This window comes from Notolepis coatsorum, assembly GCF_963971535.1.
Source record: "Notolepis coatsorum genome assembly, chromosome: 8".
Taxonomy (NCBI): domain Eukaryota; kingdom Metazoa; phylum Chordata; class Actinopteri; order Aulopiformes; family Paralepididae; genus Notolepis; species Notolepis coatsorum.
This window is the reverse complement of record NC_140172.1, coordinates 42607518-42631068: the sequence shown is the minus strand read 5'-3', so window position 1 is coordinate 42631068 and position 23551 is coordinate 42607518. Positions and strand designations below refer to the sequence as shown.

Genomic DNA, 23551 nt, shown 5'->3' with positions numbered 1-23551 from the left:
ACACACTAGCCCTCTCTCTCTCTACACATAACTTTCAACATATGCACACACAGCCTTCTTATGAATATACAGTATGTCATTATCCAGATATCTCTGGACATCGTATCTATAATTCCAGATATCTCTGTACATCGTATCTATAATTGATATTACGTATGTCAATGCTCCACTTAGTTTAGTCTACTCTCCTGTATAAATACTTTGTTAGCTCACCATTCTACAGAAATATAGGCTATGGGGTCATTGCTGTAACCTAGGTCTCTCCATGTTGCAACATGTCATTCTGTCAGTAAGGTATTAATCAAACTTTAACCTTAATCAAAGACTCTGTTGTCCGCCTCTGTGAATAATATCTGCTCAATATATTCCACATTAATAGGAATCCATTTAGATATAACATGGTATGCGTGTGAAGCAGAATGTGGGCTTTTAAGGATCTGTCCGGTTCATGTATTACACATATTGCAACAGTGACACGTGTTTTCTTATTCCCCGGATGGTTGCCAACATTTGATGCTCCATCAGTCGTTATAGACCACACACAGAAAAAGCTGACTACAAAATGTGAACGCTTATCTGCTGAAGCTGACGACAAAATGTGAATGCTTATCGGCTGAACACGCTTCACCTCAAGTATTAGATGGTTTGCCTTGAAAAGGTGTGTTTGTATACCAAAGTATAGGTGTTGTCCACAACAAAACACACAGATCCACAGAACACAAAAGCAGCCGTTTTTTATGTATAGCAAGAAAAGTAGTGCCGTGTTCCAATTTCATTTGAACTTAACAAAAGCTGACCATAATTTTTTTTAGGAGTAGCAACTCCTGGCAGAATATCACAATTGACCTATCTCAAGCCCCACCCTCTTTTCGTGATCCTCCGACTACAACTGTTCCTTTCCAGCAATAGTTGCGATTGGAGGATCATCAAATCCTTTAGTCTGCTAAAGAAACACCACAACACAAGAGAAAAAATATTATATTTACAGAATTTTATTTTATTAATTTGCAAACAATAACATCCAGATATAGTCATACACAATTTTTACTGTGCGTGTATGTGCATTTGTGAGTGTATGTGAACATAGTGAGTAAAGAGAGCAGTAAGACCAGAGAAAGCTGAATGAAAATCCCTTACGAGGGACGGAGCCCTCAGTGGGTTTACAAGGCAGAGAGAGCGAGCAGGAGGGCACTGGGGGTATTAGGGGACAATAAACACAAACAAACACAATGGACCCATCTCAAACCCTGCCCTCTTTTCTCGATCCTCCAATCACAACTGTCGCTTCTGAGCAGCAGTTGTGATTGGAGGATCGAGAAAAGAGTTGTGATTGGAGGATCGAGAAAAGAGGGTGGGCTTAAGATAGGTAATTTGGAAAAAGGTGAACGAACCGTTTCCCCCCCCCCCACAGCGCACACCTTTATGGGGGGAGGGGGGGGGGGTCTGTGCTCTCAGCAGCATAGGGAACGTTAAGGTCCTGTGAGTGTTTCCTAAAAAGCATGTTGTCAAAGAGATGATGAAGTAGTACGATGAACGTGGTGGGATGAGAAGCTTTATCTCCTGTTATCTTCTACTCTGACCGCTTGGGCCAGAGAGAGAGAGATGCTGGAGAGATTCTCCTGTCATAATATACAGACATAGACAAACGGATATACACACACAAAGTATACACGCATACGCGCTCCCTCACTCACACACACACACACACGCCCTCTCGTGTTATTTAACTAAGGGGCTGCATCAGCTTTGTCTTCCATCATCTTTCTCCCTTTCATAAACCCCTTTTGGTGATACTTTACCCTGGCCTCATTCTGTTAGCCTATGGAAAATTATGAATGGACAATACTATTGTAAGTACCTATTGAGAATCTACCAAATACATAATGTACTTACAAGGGTATAACAAATAAAATGTACTAGGTGTAATACACTGCTCCCACGTAGTTTATTAATCAGTCGGTTTGGTCTTAGTCGACCAAGAATTTGTTAGTCAATCTTTATGTTTTTCTTTTTCCATCAATGCTGAATGAGTTATTTCCTGAAAGAATTTAACCACATCTCTGGTAAGAATGATATTTTTAAAGAGGTGCTTTTGCATCATTTAATGTGAAACTCAAATTTTAAAGACATTTGTTGATGAAATCAACTCATCAACTAGTTGACAAAGTCCTATGACTTTGGTCGACTGAAAAATGTCTCGTTGAGGAGAGCCATACTTTTTAAGAGTTCTGTTACTTGACCTAAGTGGTGCAGAGTGATTTTGCCACTTGATCCCACTGTAGGTTAATACAGTTAAAACAGTGTATTGAGTACTTGTCCATAGGTTAATACACAGTTAAAACAGTGTATTGAGTACTTGTCCATAGGTTAATACACAGTTAAAACAGTGTAATGAGGCCATTCTAAAGTGTCGTCCCTCTTTCTCTCAACCTCACTTGTTCCCGTTCTTTTATACTTGTTTTCTTCACACATCTTTTCATCGCTCAGGCAGCAATGGACCACAACAGTGGAGGCATGAAATATAACAAAACTGAAACAAAAAAACTAAATGGCCCCTTTGACAAGGGACATAACTGGTGGATTTCCCAAAATTCCTCTGCGCCAGGCCCAGCACACAGGGATAGTCGCCCTTTTGACCCAATAGGAATTCATGACAACGGTATGCAAATTAGGCAAATTTTACAGTATACAAGTAATTTTTTTTTCTTTTTTTCTTTTTTATATTCTTTTTTTTTCTTTTGGATTCACCATGCATTGTGTTTATGTGTCATAGGATTTGTGACAATTGTTAAGCGTAACCTACATCCAGAATAATTTACACATCAGGACAATAGTTATCCTAACAGGGCTGGACAGGTTGTACAAGGAGGTGGGAAGGAGAGGCAGGGATGGGGGGAGGCGAGGAGGAGCCAAGGTAACCGTGGTATTGAGTGCGAGAGGCGGGGCTTGGATAGGCGGTAGGGTCCAAAGGAAGAGGACTGTTGGGGGCAGGGGTGCGTTAAGGGCTAGAGGGCAGTGGGATGGGCTCCAGAGGCGCCTCAGCGGCACTCCCAGACTTTGACTGTCTGGTCCACGCTGCCTGTTGCCACGTAGGGAGCACTTCTATGGAAATCTGTAGGCGACAGAGAAACACAAAATCAAACACAGTGAACGACAGATGAGTAATAACTAATAAGAGAGTAACAATCATTTGAAAAATAATTGCTTTCCTGTTTTTTTGCAGACTACAAACACGCTAACATACTGATAACATAGGTATTCCAGCTTGTTCCTTTTAGGCCAGGGTTCTGTATCACAGGGCATTATTCAGTTGTTGTAACCATTTAGTTGCAGGTGCAGGTTGCAAATGACAATGTTCAGGAACCTTTTGGTGATGCACAAGGACACGTTGAATTCATGTCAGGAAAAAGCCTGCAACGTTCTCATGCCTGAGCATCACAAAGAACACGCTTGAAAAGCCTAATGGAGAGAGAGAGTAGAGCCAGACACCTCAATGATAAAATGAGTGGAGCACAGAATTACAAGGTAGAAGAACAGTGACTTCTCTAGGCAAAAGAGCCCCACTTGGTATTGCACTTTGTTTACATGTTTTGTTTTGGTCTCATGTATGGGTTGTAGTCGAGTGGGGATAGGGAGAGGGGTTGCTATTGTCGGCCACACCCTCAGACTCTGCCAAGAGGGGTCTGGAAAAAATCACAGTACCATAAATGAGTTATAAGTGCAGTACTGAGCAATGCGGTTTGACAACATTACAGCAGAATAACAACCACAACCCTAAATGACCCGTCTGAGGTGCATATGGTCATTGAGGAAGCCTAGCCACCCCATGGATGATCCCAGCCACGCCCTCTATGATCCCATGACCTCCTGGCAAATCAGCTGATGCTGCTTCCATCCGGTCGCAGGTACAATCTGCCAAGCTGCTGGACAGATACTGACTCAAGAACTCACTTGTCCCTGCTGCCATTGTTCTTTTAAATAAGTCAATGTGATCTTGTTGTGTTTTGAATTTAGTCATATTGACTCAAACTCATTGTTGCATTTTTGTTTTCTGTTTCTGATAAGAGATGGCTGTACCATAAATTACCCCTCGGAATAATAAAGACTACCTTGACCTTACAGATTCTACCTTTATAAACACATAATAATGGGCAGTACCATTTTCTGGAAGAGGAAATGAGTATAAGCTAAAAAGAGGTATATCTTTGTTTGTTGTCATGTGTCCATTGATTTTCTGCGGTTACCGGGGAGGTTAGGGCATCAATGTAGGTAGAGCTTGTTTTACTACATGTTGCGGATTGATACATTTAGCAGTTAATCAAAGTGCATTTCCTGACTCAAAAACACAGAATATTGCCAACGATATCACCATTGCAACACTGACTCAATCCTACACAGCAATGGTAAAGCATGACTTCTGCCTTGTACACAAAAAGCAACTCGCACCGCTCATCTGATGTAGCCGGTGTAGTGTACCAAGCAGCCCTCTGCCTGCACCGCTAGTCTGCCTGCACCGCTAGTCTGACGTAGCCTATGTACTTCAACCAAGCAGCCCTCTGGCTGCACCGCTAGTCTGACGTAGCCGGTGTACTTCAACCAAGCAGCCCTCTGCCTGCACCGCTAGTCTGACGTAGCCTATGTACTTCAACCAAGCAGCCCTCTGCCTGCACCGCTAGTCTGACGTAGCCGGTGTACTTCAACCAAGCAGCCCTCTGCCTGCACAGCTAGTCTGACGTAGCCGGTGTACTTCAACCAAGCAGCCCTCTGCCTGCACCGCTAGTCTGACGTAGCCGGTGTACTTCAACCAAGCAGCCCTCTGCCTGCACAGCTAGTCTGACGTAGCCGGTGTACTCCAACCAAGCAGCCCTCTGCCTGCACTGCTCGTCTGACAGCCCTCTGCCTGCACTGCTCGTCTGACAGCCCTCTGCCTGCACTGCTCGTCTGACAGCCCTCTGCCTGCACTGCTCGTCTGACAGCCCTCTGCCTGCACTGCTCGTCTGACAGCCCTCTGCCTGCATGGCTCGTCTGACGTAGCCTGTGTACTCCAACCACACTGCCTGCAGAAAAATGTACTCAGTCTGCTATTGAATAGGTATTTTAAGTGTTAAATCTAGCTGTAATTCTTTGTTTATTTCACCAGTGAACCAACTGATGCTCTCCATAACAAGCTTGTTGAACAGAGGTACGAGTACATTGCAGGCTGTCTACCCAACATGTTATACTCCCCTTATAAATATGAATCAGTCATGTATAAGTAGATCACATCGACACCAAAACGTCCACATAGTCAAGTTCAATAATTACCATAGAGAACCGCCAGTGGGCATATCAACAGCTGCATGAGCGTTTACACTTTAGCTACATCATTTGAGAAGAAGGGAGTATGACAACAAAAGACAGCTTAATTGATTGAAAACTTCAATTTCAGTCTATTTCACGCTTTGCTTTATTATTTTCAATCATGAAGTGTAATAAATCATAGCCTATAGAAATGTAAAAGGGTGGCCCAATTGCTCAATACAAACAACCCCCCACCTCCTCTCTCTCTCTCTCTCTCTTGCTCTCTCGGCGCTCGTTTATGAGAGGACAGTATGTTTAACAAGGCTCTCGATGCATCTGTGTGACAGAGAGGTTCGAATGATGCAATGGTTGAATGAGTCATTCCAATTCCAGTATAAGGACTTTTTAGCGACTTTTGAAAGAAAGACCTGTGACATCTTATTGACTGAACAAGGACACAGAGTGTCTTAGATGCAAAGCATTCATCATGACATTGATCTTCTACAAAGTGGCACGCCTGTGAACCGCCACTGCGGTCAGAGTTGCCCGTTTATCAGGTGCTTTGCATCTAAAAGACTAATGGTTCCAGGTTTTCCTGGATGCCTGGGAACCACACTTACAGAAATACATAGCCGAGATTGTTAGTGTCTTACCCAGACAGGTAACAAAGTGTTCGTGGGCACGCAGTGTCTTCATGCAGCGTTTGTTCTTATAGTCCCAGATCCTCAGGGTTTTGTCATCGGCACAGCTAACTATGAACCTGCCTCCAGGATGGAACAGCACCCCACGCACCCAGTTGTCATGACCCACCTGAAGAAATGACATGTTATTAGTCATCTCATCTCACTTTAGAGGGCTTTCAAACCAGATCTCGTCTGCACTTTGCACCAGGTCGGAGCAACCTAGCACACACCATCAAATAATTGCCTCAGGCACCACACTTGGCCAAGGCCATCGGTCACACCTCTATTAGGTCAGTGGCTTTAAAGGTTGAAGCGTCCAAATTATTTAAACTTTCAATTGACCATTTCAAGCCCGCCCTCTGTTCTTGATCCTCAAATCACACTACAATAACAGTTGTGATTGGAGGATCAGTAAAAGGGGGCGTGGCTTGATATAGGTCAATTGACAACCAGGTTGAAGCACACTTTGGTTGATCAACTCAGCTTTTCTGTAGGAGACTACAGAGAGTAGGTTCAATTGCCAAACCTAGAGACATTGTCCAAACTAGTCCAAAACATTATTTTGCATTTGACAGCAGTTACGACGGGCAAGAAGTAAAAAATACCTTGAATGCTACACACTCACCAGAGTCATAAGGCACATGCCAGTGCTGATGTCCCACATCTTAATAGTTTTATCTCTGGACCCGGACAGCAGGAAGGGACCAGGCTTCCCACTCTTTTTATTCTAGAAGGGGAAAGAGAGGAGAGTGCAAAAGAGAGGTGATAGAGTGTGAGACAGAGAGTGTGAAACAGACAGACGGAGAGAGATGGAACGAAAGAGAGAATGAGAGATACAGAGAGGGGAGGGAGAGAGAGAGATATTAAGGTGCTATAGGATAGTAAATGGAGCAGCTCTGTGGTGTGAAGCAGTGAAGACCACTAGAGGTTGAGGGGTTTGAGACCCGTTCCCTGTGAAGACACCACACGCTGCCCGTGGACCTCGGTGGGCTACCCTCTTGTCCCAAACACCAGATTGTGTTATTCCTGTGCTCCTGATTCATAAAAACATGGCCACCACTCCCCAAGGCTAGGATGAGCACGGTTCCATTGGATTTCAACCTTCCATACCTCAGATCCTGTGGCCTCCAGGATGGTGGGGTGGGCGCTGTCGGGGGCCCAGGCGATACACTCCACCACGTGTTCGTGTTCCCGCAGCTCAGCCTTGCATTCTTTCGTGGCGGCCACCCAAACACGTACGGTCTGGTCGTTTGAGCAGCTGGCAATCAACGAACCGTCTTGGTTGGGTCGCACCATCCTCACCCACTCCCTGTGGCCAGCAAACGTCTTCATACAGTACCTGGAGGGGGGAGCATACAGTTATACACACACACCAACTGACAGACCCGCTTCACCTTGTGACGCAAAGACAGGTTACTGGAATTCATTTGACAGTTTGAGTTGACAAGTTGATTTGATGTAAATGTAGAGGCGAGTTCAGAGACACCTAGTCGTCGTCCTCCTCCTCCTCCTCACTCACCCAGTGGACACGTCCCACATCTTGATGGTCTTATCTCTGGAGGCAGACAGTATGTGGTCTCCGTTGGGCATGAAGGCTACAGATGACACATTGTGGTCGTGGCCTAGGAGACGGGAAAAGGATTTTAAATCAGCCAAATGTGGTCAAATGGGATCAATTCCAACTGACCAGAGTATTAAATGTTTCTCCCTCATTACAACTCTAGCCAACTGCAGTGTGTTTCTTACATCATGCACAGCCACATGTACATCTTCTGTATATGTACATCTTTTGTATATGCTTTCCCCTCCTAATAGAGTATCTTTTGAGGAATGCTCATCACATTAAATACAATAAAAGACCAATTTGAACACAGCTGGGACATGTAATGACAAAACTAGAAGCTAGACAAAAACAGCAGGAATTTGCTCGATCCCTTACCATGCATGGTCTGGAGGCACTCGTAGCCCTGGAAGTCCCACAGTTTGAGGCTCATGTCGGCTGAACACGAGGCAAGCATCTTACCCGTCTGGTCGAAGGAAATATCCTGCACAGAGTCTGTGTGGCCCTTCAGGGTGCGTTCAAAATCCCCCGTCTCATAGTCCCACACCTGCAGACGGGAGACATCGAGACACGGGTCAGTCAGTCACTACAGTCTGACAAGACTCCTCTTACACAGGTAGATGTAGGAGAAGCTGAAACTGCCATACACCCTACATAGATAGGTCTTCATGTAAGAATCCATTCACACACACAAACAATACAATATTTAATTAAAAGAGATGACAATGATCAAACAATGCGTTGAGAAGATCGATTCTCGTAATCAATAATAGAGAGTGAGAGAGATGAGCATGGAAGAGGGAGGCTGTGAGAGAGAGGTGACGGTCTGCGTGTCTCCCAGGGTGCAGTGCTCCGAGAGTGTTGTGTGCCAGCGTTGCCCCTAACGACGAGCGCATCGGCCCATATCCACGTACACAAGCAGTGACACAGCAAAAAAAAGAGAAGAGAATTAAAAAAAAAAAAAAAAAAAAAAAAAAAAAATTATAAAAAGAGGGAGGGGGAAGTGACCAAAGGAGGCCAGAGGAGGAAAAGCATGTTCAAGCAAAGCTGAGAGTAGAAAAGAAAAGTAGCCTTCAGATCCGCAATACAGTCGATTTTGCTTGTGAAAGCTTTTCAATTAAGAAAATGGTGTAATTAATAGACCTTCCAGCAGCAACACACACACACAAAAGATCTACCTTAATAAAAAATGTTAACACTGTGTCAACACCGGACTCTCCAACCGTTTAACAGTATGGATGCTGTGGATTAACACTTTCAGTGCCAGCAGGGGGCGCACGATTTAGTGCTTGAATGCCCATCATCCACTTCAATGTTAGCGTTAATAACGCCTAATCTATGTTTTAAATTATGGCTATGTGTCTAATCTGCCCGTCGCTTATCAATGACTCATTTTCCAGTCAACATTGTCGAAGCGGATTGTTTTTTTATCGGTTCATTTCCGTTTTATAGCATTTTGAAAAGCCCTCGTTTTCAAGGAAAATAAAAAGATTCCATAATAAACGCCCTGTACTGGAATATTCTAGAATACACAAAAACGTTGTCATTTTTCAGCCTATTTATGAATCGTTTTCAAATAAACGCTAGATTATCGATAGTATATGTGTACGTATGCACGCTGGGGCCGCGAGCTGAAAATCGATTACCTCATTTCCTCAACATCACACACACACACACACATAGGGCGAACGCTGAGAGCTCAGCGAATACAACTCTGATTATCCCAAGACTTGTAAAATAGATTCCTTAATTCAGGTCAGATGTTCTCCAAAAAGATCATTCCAATTCCTGATCGCCATTCCAAAAATCTATCGCTTTTATTGATCCAACACTGGTTGCTCGAAACACATATTCCACGCTGTTTTGAGGGACCAGAATGACTGCAATCGGCTCGGATTACATGCCTGAGAAGTAAAATGTGGATTCCGGATTTTTTCTTTTCTCATCCATTTTCATTTGAGTCCATTCCAAAAGGGTGCATTACCATCTGGGAGACGATAGGGGGCACTTTTTTCACCTCTGAGCTCCTGATGGGGCTGGTTTCCCAACGAGAGACTCGGTTGATGAAATATGAATTCAGATCGCTAATAAAAAAAATAACACGCTAATTGTCGTGGTGGGCATTCAGGGGGAGGGCTGATAACACGTGTTATGTCGTGGTGGGCTCTCAAAGTGTTAAGAAGAGGGTCTCATTTTGATGTCCTCTTAAAGAAACGGAGATAAATCATGTACCTTCACAACAATCCTGTGCCAAAATCCTTTTAAAAACTCTTACTCTGAATAAGTGAAGTAATTTCTTTGATTTTATAAACACTGGCTTTCAAAAATACTCTGAGCTATTTAAGACACTCAAAATGTAAAGTTAAATCTACCACACCTTGATGGTGGCGTCCTCGGAGGCCGTGACCATGACAGAGTAGACGGGGTGGAACACGACCCGCGTGACCGGCATGCGGTGGCCACTCAGGGAGTATCTCTCGGGGGGACGGGGGATCCACTCCTTGGGGTCCCTCCTCGGTGCCACGGGGCCCCCGTGGTTGATCTCCTCCTTCGCCTCGTTGAGCTTCGACTCCAGCTCCATCACCTGGAGACGGACGGGTGGAGGTGAGGGGGACCGGAGAGGAGGCGGAAGTTAACAGTGAGAAAAGACGTGAAGAGGGAGGAGGCGTGATCCCACCCTGTGTGACTGAAACAGAGTTCAACCTTGGTCTCATCCTGTGTGATACTGCACTAGGGATGGGAATTGATTTGATTGATATCATTATATATTCTTCTGATCGATCGGATTCTTTTATCAATTCCTGATCAATTGTCTGTGTGGGGAAAAAAGCCCTGTGGGACTGGGTCCAAGCAAAAAGTTGTTAGTTGCTAGTTTTTCTTTTCAACCTTTTACCTCAATTAGTCTATCGTCTTAAAAGTAGAGGCTATTCTGTTGACATTTCAGACATTTTAACACAACGTATTACATGAAAGCAAATTTTATAATAGGCTATAGGCTAGGTATGATATGTTAACCATAAGCATTTTGGCATTTTCCCTTTAATTCAACAGTTTCTTTCCAACATAGAGGTGGTAGTCACAATAAAAGAAAATAGTTGATAGCATGCTGTGAAGGACTTGATGACACTTTTTATATCCTTTGCTAAAACATTTTGGATGCTGACACATTATTTAACCACAGCATGTTAATGCTTTATATTTATTACAAGTGGCACACACACAATTAGGAAGCTACGTTTGAAATGGTTTGATTAATATTTTCTGCTTTGGGATGTAAAGACTAATACATTAATTAATTTAGAACGCTGAGATTGTAATTCTAGTTGAAGAAACAACTTTTTGTTTGCATGATCTGGCTGGATTACATTATTCTCTCTCTGGAAACACGTTGTCAAAGTTGCCTGGCGAGAATTAGGAGGGGGAATACAACTGTGGGTGAGTCAGTATCACTTAACGAGAGAGCGAGAGACTAGAGCGAGAGACTACAGCGGTGGGTGAGTCAGTATCATTTTTAATGAGAGCGAGCAGCAACCTGAAGGCGTTGTCAAGCTCTTGCCTGAATCAGAAACAAATCTATACTTGCATGGCAATAAGAGAATCAAGGCAGGAGAATCCTTTCAGTGTTGCTTGCAACTCGCATGTGTTGGCTATCAGAGTGAAAGTGCAGGCAAGAAAGCACAACTGACTAGTATTGTTATTTTGGCAGCAAGTGAGTATTGAAATCGTGTGCAATTTTCATAATGCATTATCATTAGCACTGCATATCATTAATACAACTAGCACTGTTGTCATCTTTCTTTGTGAAATAAAGCCACCGTTTCTTCCCTCTCCACCATGACTCCTTCTTGTTGCAAGGTTCCAGATGCACAACTGTCAGAAAAACATGGCAGTATCAGACAATTTGGAACTGGTTCTCAACTGGAACCGGTTTTCGATCCCCATCCCCAACTGCAATGCAGCTCTCCACAGCTGTCACACTTAACTGGCAAAGACAAGCCTAGGTCAGGCAGCACACAAAGCAGAGCAGGATACAGGATCAAATCAGCTCAATCGCAGAAAGTGAGTCAGATGATGGAAGCAAATGCTCAAGGCAACGGTTAAATTACTTTGCAAGCTACTGCTGCTGGCCAGCTCTAGCTACATAATACGCTTCCAACTTCAGTGCCTCGCTTTTCTTTTCATGGGAATATATGGCCCAATTATTTATCAGGTCGTCTTTCCTGCATGATGTAAAAACTAAACTAAAACACTGTAGTGTGATGTTGTGTTATTCCAATAGCTCTGCCTGACTGGGTCTCCTCACTCAGCATGACATCCTGGATGCGCCGCCTGCGTTTCCATTCTCCAGGCCACAAACATCAACTGACAGGAATTCACACTGTACTTCCGTTACTCAAAATCTCAACCGTTTTGAAGAACTTTATCTTGGCCTCTGAGAGGGCATGAAGCAGCACTTAGTATGTCATATCCTCAGCCTGTTATATCTCATGAGCATCAAGGCAGTCACTGTGTCATATCCTTAGCCTGTTACATCTCATGAGCATCAAGGCAGTCACTGTGTCATATCCTCAGCCTGTTACTTCTCATGAGCATCAGGGCAGTCACTGTGTCATATCCTCAGCCGGTTACATCGCATTAGGGCAGTCACTTTGGAACCAGGAAAAACATTAAAGTCTGGGTAAAGCAAATTCAGAGATTTTGGTAGTTTATAGCAAAACGTCTTAGTGAATAAAATGGCGCTTGAGCTGAAATGGAGCCGTCAATCAAGCATGATTTGACCACTCCCCCACAATCCTGAGACATGGCCTGAGCAGCCAGATGAGCAGTTTTTGAGCTGGGTTTTAAAATGGTTATTAATCATTACAATTTGTCTGGGTGGTTAATAACACATTTTACTGTGGTGTGACACACAGTACCTGGACTTTAAATATTCAAACAGTCATGATGTGGTCGAATTCAAAATCGGAGGGCAGTTAGTTCTGCTCTTCATTTCACAATCTACTTTCCAGTGTCCCAGATGAATGTAATCGCGCTTAACGTAGCGTGCCTAGTCTTCCAAAATGTGCATTTATAGGTGTTTATAGGTGGTGAATTATTTATCAAGAGGCGCCTTGTTCCCCAAACTCTTTTGTGCTCCCTCTGCTCGTCTGCTCCCCCCCCCCCCCCCCATGTCCAAGCTGCAGCAACCCAGAGTCCACAAACCATCCAAACCTAATCCTACAGACAACAAAACTTGCTAGAAGACCTTCTTTTTGGTCACATATGAGTATCTTCATGATTTGTGTTGCCTATATACCGTCTGCCAGTAATCTTCTCTCTCACTCTCTCTCCCTCTCTCCCTCCGACACACTCTCCTTCAGAGAAAGAAGAAATGTGCAACTAGGCTACAACTAACCACACAGAGGACATTAGGAATTGTTGATTTGCGATTATGAAGAGGCATGGGGAAGCCAGGGGGAGGGCGGCATGTTACAATAGATGATTCTGATTACATACAATTTATAATTAATTTCAACAGACATGTTGTGAACGTGATCATCACTGAACACACACTCACCTTTTTTTGTAATCTGATGACTGATGTCCATTTCTTTTCCAATAGACCAGCATACTTTTTATCTACCTCTTCATTCTGCAAACGGGGAGAAATAGCCAGACAAAAGGTAGTTTTTAAAGACAAAGAAAAACAAGGTTAAAGTAAGGAGGAAGCAAATAAGGACAACAATGTGTGGACAGCATGCTCATCCAAAGATGAACGTTCAAAGCTAATGGTGTGTGTGCGTGCATATCAGTGAGTGATCTTACCATATCTAACTCTGCATCTTTCTTGAAAGTGGAGTAGGAATCCTCAAAGCCATTAGAGCGGAGATAGTCTGCTATGGCAGAGTTTCTGAGAAAAGGGAGAGAGAAAAGGTGTGTAGACTGTGTTTAAAAAAATACAACTGTCAGCCACAGGGATCACACAGGTTAAATAATATGATGTCACTATGATGTCACAGCTAATGACTTCTTCAATTGACCCATCTCAAACCTTCTTGATCTTGCAATCACACCGGTCGCTTCACTCATTTGAGATAGGTCAAGAGCAGTGATATTCGTAAGTAAATGTTCCCAAATACCAAGAACATTAGTATGAGGACATTGCAATTTGATGGGGCTGAAGTTATGTTTAATCAGAAGATACATTTGGAAATATCCATCCATTACTTTTACTGAACAGTATGGATTCAAGGCACGTCACTGACTGACGTCAATGGAGAAAGTGCGTCAACTCAACGCATTTTATTTATTTTCAGTGTCAGCTGAACATACACCAAGGCATAGGGAAAATAGTCAGAGAAATCCCTGAATGTCTTATTTCATAATGTTAGATAGCTGTGTTAATAAGGAGTCGTCTGCCAACAAAGATGTTTATAAAAGAAAAAAAAAAGAAATGGATTTACAAAATGGATTACCATTCAAACATTATTGAAGACTCCTACAACATTTACATTTAGCTGACGCTTTTATCCAAAGCGACTTACAAGTTCTGTACGACAAGTCATCAGGAGGAAGGGCACAACTCTATCAGCTGAGTAACAATGTTCATCAAAGTGTTGAGTGCTACAGTGTAGATTAGTATATTAGGACAAGTGCATGACAGTTAGTTAGGGTTAGATATTTTTTTCATTTCAGATAATGGTTGAAGAAGTGCGTCTTTAGTCGATGGCGACTCCTGTGACCAGTAAGATGGTACTATGTATGTCTAACCTTTCCTAACCATTTTGTGACCGCAGCATTTGCCATGCTATGTGCGCAAATATATTGTGATTCTGCCTAAAGCCAAGACTTGACAGTGTGAGCGTTTCACTTGCATTTGCGACTAAATAGCGAACCGGAAAAAGATATTTAGGAGCACATGTGACAGTTTGATAACCTAAACTAATGTTAGCTGCTAATGTCAACCAAGCTGGTCCCAAAACAGTTACAACTAATCCCGGAGCCACTCAGCGGAGTCTCTGTGTGAACAGAGGTTTCGTTTTCAAACAGTGAGGAATGGGAGGGGAGGGGCTGAGCCGAGACACCTCTCTCTCTCTACTCTCTAGTAGCCAAACGTTACACCATAAAAACTAACTGGATAGGTGATGATAAATATTTCACTTCATTAGCTGAAATATTCTAAAATCATTAAGTCTGTATAAGTCTAAGTCTGTCTGTCTCTCTCTCTCTCTCTCTCTCTCTCTCTCTCTCTCTCTCTCTCTCTCTCTCTCTCTCTCTCTCTCTCTCTCTCTCTCTCTCTCTCTCTCGTGAAGTACATTTGCTATAGACAACTCTTTTTGACAAGAATTAGACTAACAATCCTGAAGCCTATTTTGTTCAAAATGAAGGTATTGATTTACATAATGTATATATATAATCTTATCTCATGTGCTGGCACAAGCACTAACATAGTGTGGAGTGGAGAAATAACACAGAATAACAAATGGAGATTAGCTACAGTATATAGCTCAGCAGCTGTATCAATCATTTTATTATTTTGATGTTTCAAGTTTCAACAGCATCAAAATATCATTAATTAAAATAATTTGATAAATAATTTTTTATGTTCTGTCATCTAATATTACATTCCATTACTTTCCCTGATATTTTAGGTTTTTGCCGTGGCATCGTTTTAGAACTGGTATTGTGATACTTAGGCTGGCATCGAAGTCAAAATGTTGGTATCGTGACAACACTACTTGGGACGGGTGGTGTAATGCATTCGCCAGTCAGCAACATTAGCATGTAGTCAGCTTCACTTCAACTTTATGCAAATTAATCTGTCCGATGCAGTGCACCTGGGCTAGGGCTGAAGGATTTTGTATTTTGTTTATGTATTTTTCACACATCAACACAGCAACCGTTGTTTTGCATATAGCAACCATTGCAATGTTACAGGCACCATTTCAGATGTTTTCAGAAACATATTGTAGTGGGACTGTTCAGGTGAAATAAGTGAAGGTTCATGAGCAGTCACCTTGTTTTCCCCGTTTGAAAAAGGGATTCACTTAAAACAAGGCATCTCATGTATTGCATCATCTCTAATGGTTTTCTACCATTCGAGAGAGAACCATCACTTAGAGAGGTTTGATTCATGACATGATACACATGGCTCTTGATATTGAACTATTATACTGACAAAGTTCTCCTGATACCAATATCCTGTTTTAGCCTGGTATTATCCTGATACCCGATACCATAATCGGTACACTCATAGTCAGTTCCACCTTAACAGAAACATAAGTTCCTCCTTAAAAGTGTCCATGTGGTGAGAAATGGGGAGGGCTTTAAATCAGAGGGGACCACACCCTGCCTGGCAGATGTGAAGAGAGTTCCACCTTAAACGTCAGCAGAGTGAGAGAGTGCCCAGCCAAATTACAGTCCTTTTAGGGAAAAAAGAAAATCTGAACGACTGAATAACTGAGAACCTGCATTTTGAGTTGTCATGGAAACCAGGAACCCATCACAAAGATGGAACATGGAAAATTAGTGCAGATGGGGCAACTACTGGGAAACCACAAACACATGCAGATAGAATGTGAAGCACACAGTTATATAAATGATGGGAACAGTTCCTTTCTGAGATTAAGGGTGAATATTTCATGAGTATGTAGCACTGCTAAATTTAGGCTGTGGATTCAGCGCCCCTTGACTGGCAGGCCAGGCGGGCAGATAATTGTAACCTGTGTGCAGTGTGCAAACGTTCACGTGTGTGTGTGTGTGTGTGTAACTGGACTATGGATGCATCAGTGTGCTAGGGACTTTGAGCATTAGGTCACCGTTGGCAACAGCATGTCTGCAGAGAGCAGGGAGATTTTACAGACCGTTTCCTGTCTACAGAGCACAATGTTGAGCACCGTGGCGTTGCAGTATGGCAACCAGACTGCTCCAAGCCACTGGAGAACAAGAGCCATGGTTGGCTGTAGTGCTATTGATCTGCAGACAGTTACGGCGGCACACGCAGCTAACTAAACAGGATTAGGGTGGGTTTATCTAAAACTTCACTGCACTATGATCCTCTTTGAGCGGTTAATCTGAAATCGACATAAACGATATTGATGCCAAGAATCTTTTGAGAGCACTTATGAAGACCAGCACTGATTGATAAAGAGGCAACAGGACTTTCTGGGAGTAAGAACTTGCAATGATTTCAACTCAGATCTGACAATCAAACATGGAGATGATGATGGTTTGATAATGCAATGGTGGGGTGTTTTACATAAATGTACCGTATTCATACGTACATTTATTCATACGTAAATGAAAACATGTTAAAAACAACAATATATAAATTTTTCTTCACAAGCACAGTCCTTATCTAAGCTAAAACAAACAAAAAAAAGTTCACTAGAGATGACACAAGATAGATTCCATATTTTACTGTCTGTATGAAAGGCTGAATGCAGGCTGCATGGTCAGTCAGCCAGGCAGAATCCACTCCACACGGCTGCTCATATAACGGTCGTTCCACCCCTCTCTCGCTCTGTGTCTTGCTCTCCTCCATCCCCATCCCCCTCTCATCTGTGCCTCAGTCATGTGGGTTATGAAATATTCACATTAACTAGCCATCCATCCCATGAAACACCCAGAGGCTCACATCTAACATTTTCTCTATGATTTCACCAGCAGCACAATCGTGTTAAAGAAATGCCCTTTATCACAACATACACCCGTCCTCACAAACATCCTCTGCACTGCGTGAGAGTATGCAACTAACCTATATTCCAATGGGGGGGGGGGGGGGCGTGACATGAATGAAAGTAGGTTTATGGGAAAAGTTCAAGTTAGCATTGTTAACCGCCACTCGGCCGTAACTGCCGGTGTAACGTTACCAAAGGGCCTTTTCTCAAAGCGATCCCTCCCCACGAACACTTGAAGTCACACTCATATGGAGGGGGCTCCCAACTACATCCACCAGAAGAAAAAGCAGCCGTCACCATGGCTACCTCCAAATAAAAACATCACCAATAGAAAATTGTTCTTTTAATTTATATGTGCTTTATATACGGGCAGTTTTTGATTGCTCACTTTGGACAATTTGAACTTGAGTGTCAACCATATCTTAATATATTAAAAATATTTCAAGAAACAAAGACAATTTACAGAAAATAAAACAATTGTTAAGGTGAACGCCAATTAGCAAGTTACTTATACAACAAGTGCATTGCCTGTTCGAGGGCGTGCCCGGGCGTTCAGGGAGTATGGACATTTGGAACAAGATGATTGCTCTGCAGCGTTGTTGGGGGGGGGGGGGGGGGTGGGCGTACCCGTTCTGACCGTGTGGCCGTTCAGAGCAGGCCGATTACTTGGCCCCTGGAAGTGCTGCTTGCAGCGTTCTCAAGAATTGCTCATCCGATCAACTTCACACTCGACACTGCACTCACTTGGGTCGGTCGGATGAACGGTTGTCGAGACATGCGAAGGATAGACAGTCCTTCTACTTTAGTTCGATGTGCGGCATGACAAAATTAGTTTCCTCCATTCTTCTGCGTTTCTGTTTGCTACCCGTGTAATGGGTAGTGACTAATGTCTATACTAATATCTACTATGTACTATACTACTACTACCTACTATGCACTCAAGAGTGTAGAACTCAAGTTCAACCGTGTTTGACGAAGCCTTAAGGGCCCTTTCTCACTCACGTTTGGGGATCGAATCACTGCTCCCGGGAACTGCGGGGAGTGTTCTCACTCACCCCTTTTGGGATGCGAAACAGCGCTGATTCGTTTTACCCCCCGCTGAACGGGATCAGTTGGATTAGGTGGTCTCGGAATCGGGCCGTGCGGGTGCAGGGGGCGTGACACACACAACGTCGTTACTGTCATGCTTGCTTGAATTTTGGGCAGATAACACCACACACAGCAACAACTGGAGAATACCCACAAAAACGATATTTATGGGCAATTGAGAGTTCAGACCTCAACCAAAAACAAGTGGATGAAAACATGAAGCCACGTTACAAACGCACGTTACAAACGCACAGCACTTACCTGGCTCGCATTAGGCCTGGCAATTTTTGTTTGCCATGCTATTTTCTATACATTAGTTTCTTGTTTGAATGCATTTATTTCTATTAGACCAGTGGTGCCCAACCAGTCGGCCGTGGTCGACCAGTAGATCAATGACATGTAATATAATTGCCACGAACGATGGGATAATGTTAGCTGCTGGACAGGCTAAGCTAACGCTAGTTAGCTTAGCGTTAACGTTAACCCTGCAAAACGCTCAAAAGCGGACTCTACAACAGAGTTCCATTCGTGAGAAAAGAGGCAGAACACAGTGAATGTATCCGTTTTGTTTATTGCACGTTCTTTGCTGAAAAGAACAAGTGCTACAGGCTATACTAGACTAGGCTAAGCTAACTAGCGTTAACCGTTAGCTTAGCGTTAGCCCTGGGAAACGCTCAAAAGCGAACTCTACAACACCATCCATTCGTGATAAAATGGGGTGGGTTATATTGACAAGGCTTGACAACAGAGGTTCAAATATAACTTCATATTTATTGCTTATTTATTCATTTTATATCAGCATTTCAGTCTCCAGCGCCATGTTAACACTTCCTGCGTTTACATTTTCGAACGTGACATCATCACCTACGGCAAGCGTAAACGCTCAAAAGGCAAACCGTAAACAGAACCCGGAACGAAACAAGACTGCAGTGTGTACGCAAACTAGAGGGGGGAGAGGGGAGTTTGCATCAGATCTCGGAACGGGCCAGAACGGAACGAAATAGAAACGAATAGGGTGAGTGAGAAAGGGGCGGGCCCTTAGCTGTCAGAGGTGCACCCCTCCTGCTGACTGGCTTTGGATAAAAGAGTCAGCTAAATGACTAAATGTAAGTGTAAATGTAGTGACCAAGGCTTCCATAATCCACAATTTTTACTGGTACACACATTACAAAAATCTTTGTAAAACATTCATTTTCCGTGGGATTTTTTATAAACTTTGGACCTGTACTACATAAGACTTCAGGCTATAGACAGGGGTGTACAGTGCGACATATATATCGCACGTGCTACAGCAACAGCTGTCTGTGCGATGGATGGATTTACTTCAGTAGCACTGGTGCGATAGGGATTCGGTTCATATAGATACTCTTATTTTGAAAATCCTGTAGCGGGTCTCATTTCTGCCCACGCGCAGCTCCAGCTAGGCTCCGAAAGCTAGCAACGTTCAGGTGCATACGATACTCTTATTTTGAAAAAACTCTTGTGACAACTCGACGAGTCGTATCCGCCCTATCCGTGCTTCTGCTTGCAGAGCAGCGCGTTGGTCGGTTGGTGCGCACTGCTGCGTTAACACAGCAGTGCGCCTACACGTCCCGAAATAAGTCCGTGGTGTTTTTTCTTTCTCGCAACGGGTCAAATGCCGTCGCCATTCCTTTATGCGCACATCCCCCGAAATTAACGTTTATGTACCATTACAATCACTACAACGTTAGCAAGCTAACAAGCTAATCCTGATCAGAGGCGCAGAGCCAGCAGACAGTGTGGAAAGGGAAATGGGGGGGCACTCTCTCCCCTTCCCTGTGTGTGTGTGTGCGTGCGTGCGTTTGGAAAGACGATGAAGTCACTAGTCAGGACTCAGGACAGGAGTATATTATAGTAAACTGAGGATGGACAGATAATGATGATATTCAAATATAAACAAGTTTCGAAAGGAGTGGAAGTTTGAAGACAGACTAGACTACAATATGATGCGGGGGTGGTGAGTTGAAACAGTGTGTGTGAATGAATGAATGAAAACTTTATTTAACAGATTGCAGAATGGGTACAGTACGGCTCAATACACACAATTGTTAAGGGGATGCAGACCAGAGAAAGACGTTTGTCTTGTTTACATCAGGGTCCCCCATTGTGTGTGTGTGTGTGTCCCAACCGACCCCACTTCTATGTTTCAATAAATTATTTGCATTTAAAACTATTAACGCTGACTCATTCCTTCAGTCCACTCAAAATTATGCTAATATTCCTTATGTTGTTTATGATATTAATTGAAAATAGCATATGAGAGTATCATAGTAATAATAACACATGGCGATATACTAGATGACAGCCAAACATGGCACTGCAACTAAATAACACAAATACAATAGGCACATTTGTGACTGTTACAAATATAACACGTTTTATACTTGTGCTACAAGATTTTGGCCTGTGCTACAAAACTATCAACCTCTGTAGCACCAGTGCTATGTGCAAAAAAAGTTAACGTACAGCCCTGATAGAACCATTATGTTTTCCAGCTCCTACCTCTCAGCTGGAACCAGTGTTGCGTTACTGATTTCAAAGCTGGTTGCCCGATGTTTTAATGACGCCATGTGCACACGCGCTCCCGCGCATGGGCATACATGTTCCCTCGCATCCTCACAGACTAAAGACGATGCCTAATTGCCTCTACGAATGGAATGTAACACATTTCATTCACACGTTTTGTGTGAATGTATCTGAGAACGTATTTGAACACACCTGACAACCTGCGCTATTGATATGCAAAGTAGCCATTTATTTATTGTGTAAGAAACTTCAGAATGTTACCTTTCAAAAGAGACCAGACTCATGCATGTGCTATAAGTATAAAGTATAATATACATTTTTGCCCGATGCTTAAGCTGAATTTATTTGAAATGTTGGTTGTATGGTAGTCTACTGTATGTGTATTGTGCTTTGTTATGTATTATCATGTATGTCATAATTCGCGCATGCCTTCTTGGCCAGATCACCCTTGAAAAAGACACCTCGGTCTCAATGGGTTTTTATTTCTGGTTAAATAAAGGTTTGATGGATTGGATAGGGCGGGGTGGAATGAGATCGAGCCCTAGTCTCTCTCTCTGCTCACTCCGCCGCCATCTTGATAACAGCAACTAACAGGACCTGACCCCTTCTGCACATGCGCCATCCAGTGTTTACTGCCACAGAGTACTTAGGCCCTGTCCACACGAGCGCTGGATTTAATGTAACCGAAGTTTGAAAAAAATAAAACTCCGTCCACACAGGTGAACACAGGTGAACAACCGCATATAATTGCGTACCCACGGGAGGCTGGAAAAACCAGCAACCGATACATGTAGTACAATGCCAAAACAGTAGGCGGCGATGTTGTTCAGACATGAAGGCCATTTCAACCAATCAGAAAAGGTTGAACGCTCACTACACTTCCTGTTTAGCCGCCATCTTTAAATGTCATTTTGCCAACGGAGGATATATTTTTCAGCAAAGAAAGAAACTGCAATAAAAGTGCAATAAATAAACAGATACATTCACTGTGTGTTCTGCCTCTCATTTGTTGATGAAACAAAACCAACTCAGTAACACAATTTACCACCAAGAGCGGATAGTTTAGTCTCACAAAAGACCGCCGGTGTTGTTAGCTACATGCTAATGTGAATGGCTATATCTATGTATAGTATATAGCTTAAATGCTAACGTAATGTGGTAACGTTACCGCTATGAATGGATGCAAACGTTATTTAACACATTGCAGAATGGGTACAATACAATACGGCTCAATAGACCACCGCAACACTTCAGGGATTCTGAAATCGGGGAGGAGATTGCGGGGGGGTGAAATGAATGAATGTGGATGAGAGCCTTGACATTAAGTGATTGCAGCTACGGCTGTGGGGGTGCTAGAGACATGATCGAATAGACTTGTATGCGCCTGGCCTGAGTCTCCTGAACACGGCGCGAGACATTCCTAATCGATCAGAACTAAATTGGCAGCGAAAAAGACAGTTTTTTAAGCATCGATTCCCCATGCACATGCGCAGATTGGCCACAGAGTGTGACGCAACGCACATCCACTGGAATGTTCCATTAGAGGGGCATTAGAGGGGGTGTTGTGTTGTGAGAATGATAAGATAGAATTAAATATACAGTAAAAGGAATACAGTACAAATATACAGAAGTCTACAGTAAGTGTAATATTGCACAGTGTTGTGCATGTATAATCAGTAGCTTAGGCTACATAGTAGGCTAATGACAGCCTATTCTAGTCTAGCAGGTGCTGGTATAGACTAGTAATGTTGATTTTCAGTCATCTATGACATTTTTTATGTATATCTAGGCAATAAATTTCATAGATAACTGAAAATCAACATTACTAGTCTATACCAGCACCTGCTAGATTAGAATCTGCCAATCTGCGCATGTGCATGGGGAATCAATGCTTAAAAAACTGTCTTTTTCACTGCCAATTTAGTTCTGATCGATTAGGAATGTCTTGCGCCGTGTTCAGGAGACTCGGGCGCATACAAGTATATTCGATCATGTCTCTAGCACCCCCACAGCCGTAGCTGCAATCACTTAATGTCAAGGCTCTCATCCACATTCATTCATTTGACCCCCCCGCAATCTCCTCCCCGATTTCAATGTAACGCAGACGTGTAGTGGTCTATACAAACAATTGTTAAGGGGATGCAGTCTGGACTGGGTTCCTTATAACAATAACTTTACAACACGAGTTTAGTTTAGCCGCAGCTACATGTTTACTCTGAGCATCAGGTCAGGAATGCGACAACAGACATCAGTCAATCACAACACTCTTCAACACAGACGATACGTTTCGAACAAAAGTTTGTTACAATCATTTTCATATAACGCTACTTGGGACAGCTCTGCTGTAAACACTGGTGTAGCTGGCTCTGCTCTAATCTCTCTACCCTGCGCTCGGTTGTTGACAGTCTGCCGTGAACATGGGAAATAATTGCGACAGTTCTGCTGTAAACACTGGGAATAACCTCGGTTGCTATCCACACGCAACTGCAAAACCGCAAAACTTCACCCTGGGCTCCGGTTTTCAAGACCGCGGTTGCAGTGTAGCAAATCCCCGGTTGTGTGTGGCCGAACAGTGCAACTGCGCACATACAATCATGGTTATATTAAATCCAGCGCTCGTGTGGACAGGGCCTTAGTTACCATGACAACCACTCACTGCAGAAGGTTACTAGTTTTAAACAGCTTTAAAAACTCAAATTTAACCTAAAAATGCAGTAGATTGTAATTTTACT

General features: G+C 43.1%; 1 protein-coding gene across 2 annotated transcripts in view; it reads right to left on the bottom strand.

Moving 5' to 3' along the window:
* Positions 1 to 984: 984 nt before the first annotated feature.
* Positions 985 to 23551, bottom strand: part of LOC311233770 (lissencephaly-1 homolog B-like) — a 60375-nt gene continuing 37808 nt past the window's right edge. For both annotated transcript variants that reach the window (XM_084320786.1, XM_084320787.1), the window contains exons 3-11: positions 13330 to 13414; positions 13082 to 13156; positions 9902 to 10108; positions 7903 to 8071; positions 7483 to 7585; positions 7074 to 7302; positions 6589 to 6690; positions 5934 to 6090; positions 985 to 3112 (exon numbers count right to left, since the gene is read on the bottom strand). In XM_084320786.1, the coding sequence (XP_084176912.1) occupies positions 3039 to 3112; positions 5934 to 6090; positions 6589 to 6690; positions 7074 to 7302; positions 7483 to 7585; positions 7903 to 8071; positions 9902 to 10108; positions 13082 to 13156; positions 13330 to 13414 (1201 nt within the window). In that variant the 3' untranslated portion in view covers positions 985 to 3038. The remainder of the gene's footprint in view (positions 3113 to 5933; positions 6091 to 6588; positions 6691 to 7073; positions 7303 to 7482; positions 7586 to 7902; positions 8072 to 9901; positions 10109 to 13081; positions 13157 to 13329; positions 13415 to 23551) is intronic.